Here is a 7,246-nt window from a genome sequence, read left to right on the forward strand (position 1 = left end):
AGAAAACCCTCCTGCACACACTGGACAAAAACTGACCCATCTAAAGTACTCGAACTATAGTATTTCCAGTCAATATTTGGAAAGTTAAAGTCCCCCATAACAACTACCCTGTTACTCTCGCCCCTGTCGAGAATCATCTTCGCTATCCTTTCCTCTACATCTCTGGAACTATTCGGAGGTCTATAGAAAACTCCCAACAGGGTGACCTCACCTCTCCTGTTTCTAACCTCGGCCCATACTACCTCAGTAGACGAGTCCTCAAACGTCCTTTCTGCCGCTGTAATACTTTCCTTGATTAACAATGCCACACCCCCCCCTCTTTTCCCATCTTCTCTGTTCTTACTGAAACATCTAAATCCCGGAACCTGCAACATCCATTCCTGCTCCTGCTCTACCCATGTCTCCGAAGTGGCCACTACATTGAGATCCCAGGTACCAACCCATGCTGCAAGCTCACCCACCTTATTCACCCACACCAAATGAAATGGAAGGGTTCTGAGGCAACTCATGATTGTATTGAAGAAAACGGACCTCCTTTGCACTGTTTGTATTTTTTGACTTGGTGCTGTTTGAAACTGTATTGGTAATGTATTTTTTACAGATTTTTATGAATAAAGTATATTTTGAAAATAAAAAAAAAACGCTGTAAAGTTACTCTATGGGCTGTTCCCAGGGACACACACCAAGACAAACATCAACTGCTGCTGGAGGACCATCAATTCAGTGAAAGACACCCTTTGGTCTTCCCGAAACTTGCAGGTCTTCCAGCGCAAAGAGTTGTCCACCACCGAATGTTGCAGACTGGCACATTCCAAGGTCCAGGACTACGTGCTGAGGGACGCACAAAGGCTTGGGGCAGCCACAGCAAAGGCTCAATGGGGAAAGACCACTGTGGAAGGCCTGTTTGCCATTGTATACCGAGGGGCTGGAAACCATTTAGATCCCCTCGGGCTGTATGATTCACATGAAATGCATGTGGTTTAATATCATGCATAATTGTAATTGTATTGAGGCACCTCAGAGTGCCACAGGCTGTGTGGAAAGAATTTGAACCATACTCCACTTCTGTAATGCCGAATTTGATATGTTACAGAATGTACTTATAGAAATTTTATGAATAAAGTATAATTTTGCAAACAAAAACACCATAAAGTGTTCCACATTGAACAGATTTGAATCTGTAAAGAGTTTGGCTGGTGATTTCTGAAGCTCGAACATTAGAGACAGGGTCACACTTACCTTTGCTGTCCTGCATTGTCTAGTCCTAGGCTCAGGTGTGAATCTGTGTCAGGGCAGTTCCTAGTCGCACTGTGCTCCAGGCATCTGAACTACTGCAAAACAGCACAGCAGTGAACTGAGATAACGTGCTAATCATTCAGTTAGATTTGAGGAAGTTGTCATAATATCACAGGACATGTGCTGACATGAAGTATAGGCTAGATGACTCATTTAACATGATATACTGTCTCTTTACCGAGCACTTTTCATTAACCCTAGAAGGTAGGAGTCTCTGACGCCTTTTAAATCATGAGAAGATACTGTAGAAATCAGCAGCTCATCACCACCTTCTCAAGGGCAATTATGAATGGGCAATAGATGCTGTCCTAGCCAGCGACACCCCAGGAACAAATAAGAAGAAGATAAGCGCCTACAATTGCAGAAGGGCTCTGGAATAATAAGGTAGTGAGTCTCTGGTCATGTCCAGGCCGAGCTATAAACCTACAAATATTTGGCATCGGTCTTTTTTTTCGTTCATGGGATGTGGGCATCACTGGCTATGCCAGCATTTATTGCCCACCCCTAATTGCCCGTACGAAGGTGGTGGTGAGCTGCCTTCTTGAACCGCTGCAGTCCATGTGGGGTAGGTACACCCACAGTGCTGTTAGGAAGGGAGTTCCAGGATTTTGACCCAGCGACAGTGAAGGAACGGTGATATAGTTCCAAGTCAGGATGGTGTGTGACTTGGAGGGGAACTTGCAGGTGGTGGTGTTCCCATGCATTTGCTGTCCTTGTCCTTCCAGCTGGTAGAGGTCACGGGTTTGGAAGGTGCTGTCTAAGGAGCCTTGGTGTGTTGCTGCAGTGCATCTTGCAGATGGTACACACTGCTGCCACTGTGTGTCGGTGGTGGAGGGAGTGAATGTTTGTTAATGAGGTGCCAATCAAGCGGGCTGCTTTGTCCTGGATGGTGTCGAGCTTCTTGAGTGTTGTTGGAGCTGAACCCATCCAGGCAAGTGGAGAGTATTCCATCACACTCCTGACTTGTGCCTTGTAGATGGTGGACAGGCTTTGGGGAGTCAGGAGGTGAGTTACTCACCTCAGGCTTCCTAGCCTCTGACCTGCTCTTGTAGCCACGGCATTTATATGGCTACTCCAGTTCAGTTTCTGGTCAATGGTGACCCCCAAGATGTTGTTAGTGGGGGATTCAGCGATCTCTGGCTAGGAAGCAGCTAAGTGAGAGGTCATCCACGTTGGACCAGTAAATGTTAGATTGGAACACTCTTATAGTAGTGAAAGGGAAGGCGGTGGTGTACTGGTATTGTCACTGGACTAGTAACCCAGAGACCCAGGTATTGCTGTGGGAACATGGGTTCAAATCCCACCACAGCAGAAGGTGGAATTTGAATTCAATTAATAAATCTGGAATTAAAAAGCTCGTCTAATGATGGCCATGAAACCATTGTCGATTGTTGTAAAAACCCATCTGGTTCACTGATGTCCTTTCGGGAAGGAAATCTGCTGTCCTTACCTGGTCTGGCCTACATGTGACTCCAGACCCACAGCAATGTGGTTAACTTTTACATGCCCTCAAAATGGCCTAGCAAGCCACTCAGTTCAAGGGCAATTAGGGATGGGCAATAAATGCTGGCCTGGCCTGCAACGCCCACATCCCATGAATGAATAAATAAAAGGCAAGGAATAGTGGATGTCCAATGAGATTTAGGGATCCATGCACTCATTTAGAGATGGAGGATTTTATTTACAAGGTTAGGTTGGAGAATCCTGGGTTGTTCCTGGAGCAAAGGAGATTGAGGGGAGATTTAACAGAAGTGTACAAGATTATGACAGGCTTAGATAAGTTAGACTAGGAAAAGCTGTTCCCATTAACAAATGGTTAGACCCTGGTTAGACCCCACTTGGAGTTACTGTGAGCAGTTCTGAGTACCACACCTTAGGAAGGATATATTGGCCTTGGAGGGAGTGCAACGTAGGTTTACAAGAATGATACCTGGACTACAGGGGTTAAGTTACGAGGAGAGATTACACAAATTAGGCCTGTTTTCGCTAGAATTTAGAAGGTTTAAGTGGTGATCTGATTGAAGTCTTCAAGATATTAACAGGAAAAGACAGGCAAGATAAAGATAAACTATTTCCACTGGTTGGAGATTCTAAAACTAGGGGGCATAGTCTAAATATTAGGACCAGACCGTTCAGGAGAGATGTTAGGAAGCACTTCTTCACACAAAGGGTGGTAGAGGTTTGAAACTCTCTCCCACAAACAGCAGTTGAAGCTAGAACAGTTGTTAATTTTAAATCTGAGATAGATAGATTTTTGTTAAGCAAAGATATTAAGGGATATGGGCCAAAGGCAGGTATATATAGTTAGGGCACGGATCAGCCATGATCTCATTGAATGGCGGGACAGGCTCGAGGGGCTGAATGGCCTACTCCTGTTCCTAATCTTCCTATGTTCCTAAATGGTACAAGAACTGGGGGACACAGATTGAAGGTTTTGGGCAAGAGATGCAGGGGGACAATGCAGCAGAACATTTTTACGCAGCGGCTGGTAATGACCTGGAACTCACTGCCTGAGTGGGTGGTGGAAGTGGAGACGATCACTGATCTCAAAGTGAAGTTGGAAGGAAATAACCCTGCAGGGCTACGGGAATTGAGCGGGGGAGTGGAACTGACTGGATTGCTCTGTGGAAAACCAGCATGAACTCGATGGGCTGAATGGCCTCCTTCTATGCTATAAATGACACTATGTAGCAGTCAGGTACAAACACTAATCAAAAAGGCTAATTTTAAAATCTGAGATTGATAGTTTTTTGTTAACCAAATGGTTAAGGGCTATGCGACAGAGGTGGCTATATGGCTTAGTTTGTAGATCAACCATGATCTCATCCAATGGCTGAACAAAGGGCTCAATTGCATAATTATGATCCGATTACACAATGCTGTTTGTGGAATCTTGCTTTGCAAACACTTACTGCTGCGTTTCCTACCTTGCAACTCTGACCACACTTCAAAGGTGACTTCATCAGCTGTAAAGCAGTTACTGATGTCCTGATGTTCTGAACAGCACTGTAGAAATGCAAGTTCTTTCTTTGGATCAAGGCTGATCTCTACCTCAGTTCCATTTCCCCAACTCAATACCCTCAGAACTCTGAGTAAGCAACCCAGTTGTGTCGGCGTTGTGGGATATTGCGAAAGGGCAAGGAGTCACGACTAAACTGAGCGATGCATGTTTAATAGAATCAGTGGAAGAAGCTTGGTGGTAGGAAGTCTTTTCTATGTTCCTCACTTGGGGGAACACCTATTTCTTTTTGCTGTTACTGTGTGATTTACAGAGTATTTCTTGTGACTCTGACTGAACCTGTCCCCAGTTATGATTAAGCGTGAAGTGAATTGGAGTCGATTGGCACCATACACTGTCACAAGACTAAGGATTCACTTCCTCTATACTGGCCAAAAGCCAATAATAGCTCCAATTTCTGCAATTCTCAAACATAACTGAGCTTTTCATAAGTCAACCATACAACAGACTCAGAACTTCAAAACTGCAGTCTGAAATTTCCTACCAACCCAGGGCATTGAGGCAAATTCAGCACTCCAGCCCCACCTTAAACATTCACTCCCTCCACCACCGACGCACAGTGACAGCAGTGTGTACCATCTACAAGATGCACTGCAGCAATGCACCAAGGCTCCTTAGACAGCACCTTCCAAACCCACGACCTCTACCAACTAGAAGAACAAGGGCACCAGATACATGGGAACACCACCACCTGCAAGTTCCCCTCCAAGTCACACACCATCCTGACTTGGAACTATATCGCCGTTCCTTCACTGTCGCTGGGTCAAAATCCTGGAACTCCCTTCCTAACAGCACTGTGGGTGTACCTACCCCACATGGACTGCAGCGGTTCAAGAAGGCAGCTCACCACCACCTTCTCAAGGGCAATTAGTGATGGGCAATAAATGCTGGCCTGGCCAGCGATGCCCACATCCCATGCAACGAATACATAAAACTCCCTCAGTATTGACCCTCCAACAGCACTGCACTCCCTCTGTACTGCACCTCCGATAGTGCAGAGCTTCCTCGGTACTGCCCCTTTAACAATCCAGCACTCCTCAATGCTGCACCTCCGACTGTGCGGCACTCCCTCAGTACTGCCCCTTCAACAGTGCGGCGCTTCCTCAGTACCGCCCCTTTTAGAATGCTGTACTCTCTCAGCGCTGCACCTCCGACCGTGCGGCACTCGCTCAGTACTGCCCCGCCGACAGCACAGCACTCCCTCAGTACTGCCCCGCCGACAGCGCAGCACTCCCTCAGTACTGCCCCGCCGACAGCGCAGCACTCCCTCAGTACTGCCCCGCCGACAGCGCAGCACTCCCTCAATACTGCCCCGCCGACAGCGCAGCACTCCCTCAGTACTGCACTGGGAGTGTCAGCTGGGATAATGATTTCAAGTGTCTGGAGTTGAATTTGAGTCCACAACCCTGTGCCTCAGAGGCCAGAGTGCTAATCATAGCGGCATGGCTGAGACACGAGGCGAGGAGAACATAAGGTTACGAGCTGGTCTTGCTGTAGAATTAACTCTGGCTGTGGGTTTTGTCCTAACCTGGAGTTCTGGGAACTTACCTGAGGAACAGTGAGAACACAAGCCAATCCCATCGAGTTGTGAAGTTGCTGCAGAAATTAGTTCAATCCTCCAAAATGACAGAGCAGAGTTTGTCTGGTATCTCTGGAGATGTGGAGACAAGTCGATACTTTACCTTAATGAAAAGGAAGCTGAAGCTATAACTGATTGAATGATGAAGTGGAACTGAAAGTGATTCTATTTAAATTACTGGAGGTAACAGACACTGAACTCGCTGAGACACATTTAATGTTGCAACCCGTATAACACAACACACCGATCTGAAAGAGGTCAGTGGTCAGTTTCTTACTTATTTGGAATTCAGTATCAAGTGTGTTAGTGGTCAGGGTCCTAGTAATTTTGAGGTCAATTGACTATTTTTATCTGGGAACCCCTGGAACCTTCCCATGTCCTGGATTACTGTATGTGCAGGAAGTGTCGGCAGTTGCTCAAGTTCAATCTCAGAGTTTCAGAGCTTGACAGCAGCTGGAGTCACTGCAGTGCACCTGGGAAACTGAGAGTTTCCTGAATTGTACATTCCAGGATGCGGTGACAAGGCTAGCACAGAAGTCACAGGAGGTGAGGGAGAATGACCACCCACAGGGGAGGAGGATGACACAGGTAGTGGCAGGAATCCCCCCAAGCACAGAAGTCACAGGAGGTGAGGGAGAATGACCACCCACAGGGGAGGAGGATGACACAGGTAGTGGCAGGAATCCCCCCAAGCCAGTGGTACCAGCTTACTGTTTTTTTGTTTCAAATGCCAGGGGGTGCTTTTTTTAATCCATTTGCAAGATGTGGGTGTCGCTGGCAAGACCAGCATTTATTGTCCAACCCTAATTGCCCTTGAGAAGGAGGTGGTGAGCTGCCTTCTTGAATACAATGGTGTCGTTTTCTAGGTCATTTCTGAGGGCAGTTAAGAGTTAACCACATTGCTGTGGGTCTGGAGTCACATATAGACCAGACCGGGTAAGGACAGCAGATTTCCTTCCCTAAAGGACTCCCTGGAGGAATGCAATAAGAATTAAACCCCCAGCACTCTGGAAGATTTGATAGCATGCAAGGGAAAAAGAAAGAGTAGAAATGCAGCGATCAGAGGGGATTTCATAGTTAGGGGCACAGACGGGCCTTTCTTTAACCACAACTATAATTCTCGAATGATATGTTGCCTCCCTGGTGCCAGGGTAAAGACATAACTGAGTGAGTACAGGACATTGTGTGAAGGGAAGGGGAATAACCAGAAGTTATGGTCCATGTTGGAACCAATGACATAGATATAAAAAAAGTGAAGTCCTTCAAGAAGATCGTCAGGATCTAGGAAAAGGGGCAGAAAAAAAGAGCTCAAAGATAATAATCTCAGGATTACTCCGAGTCTTATTATTTGG

The 7,246-nt window shown here is 46.4% G+C and overlaps 1 protein-coding gene across 2 annotated transcripts in view; it reads right to left on the reverse strand.

Moving 5' to 3' along the window:
• The window catches only part of LOC137371813 (natural resistance-associated macrophage protein 1-like), a 102,502-nt gene extending 96,531 nt beyond the window's left edge, over window positions 1–5,971 (reverse strand). Inside the window, exons 1-2 of one of the 2 annotated variants that reach the window (XM_068034705.1) lie at window positions 5,864–5,971; window positions 1,240–1,331 (exon numbers count right to left, since the gene is read on the reverse strand). In XM_068034705.1, coding sequence (XP_067890806.1) covers window positions 1,240–1,255 — 16 coding nt within the window. In that variant the 5' untranslated portion in view covers window positions 1,256–1,331; window positions 5,864–5,971. Of the gene's footprint in view, window positions 1–1,239; window positions 1,332–4,223; window positions 4,465–5,863 lie in introns of those variants that run through there. The other variant, XM_068034704.1, reaches the window with a different exon arrangement.
• Between the last annotated feature and the right edge of the window lie 1,275 nt (window positions 5,972–7,246).

This window comes from Heterodontus francisci, chromosome 7, assembly GCF_036365525.1.
Source record: "Heterodontus francisci isolate sHetFra1 chromosome 7, sHetFra1.hap1, whole genome shotgun sequence".
NCBI lineage: Eukaryota > Metazoa > Chordata > Chondrichthyes > Heterodontiformes > Heterodontidae > Heterodontus > Heterodontus francisci.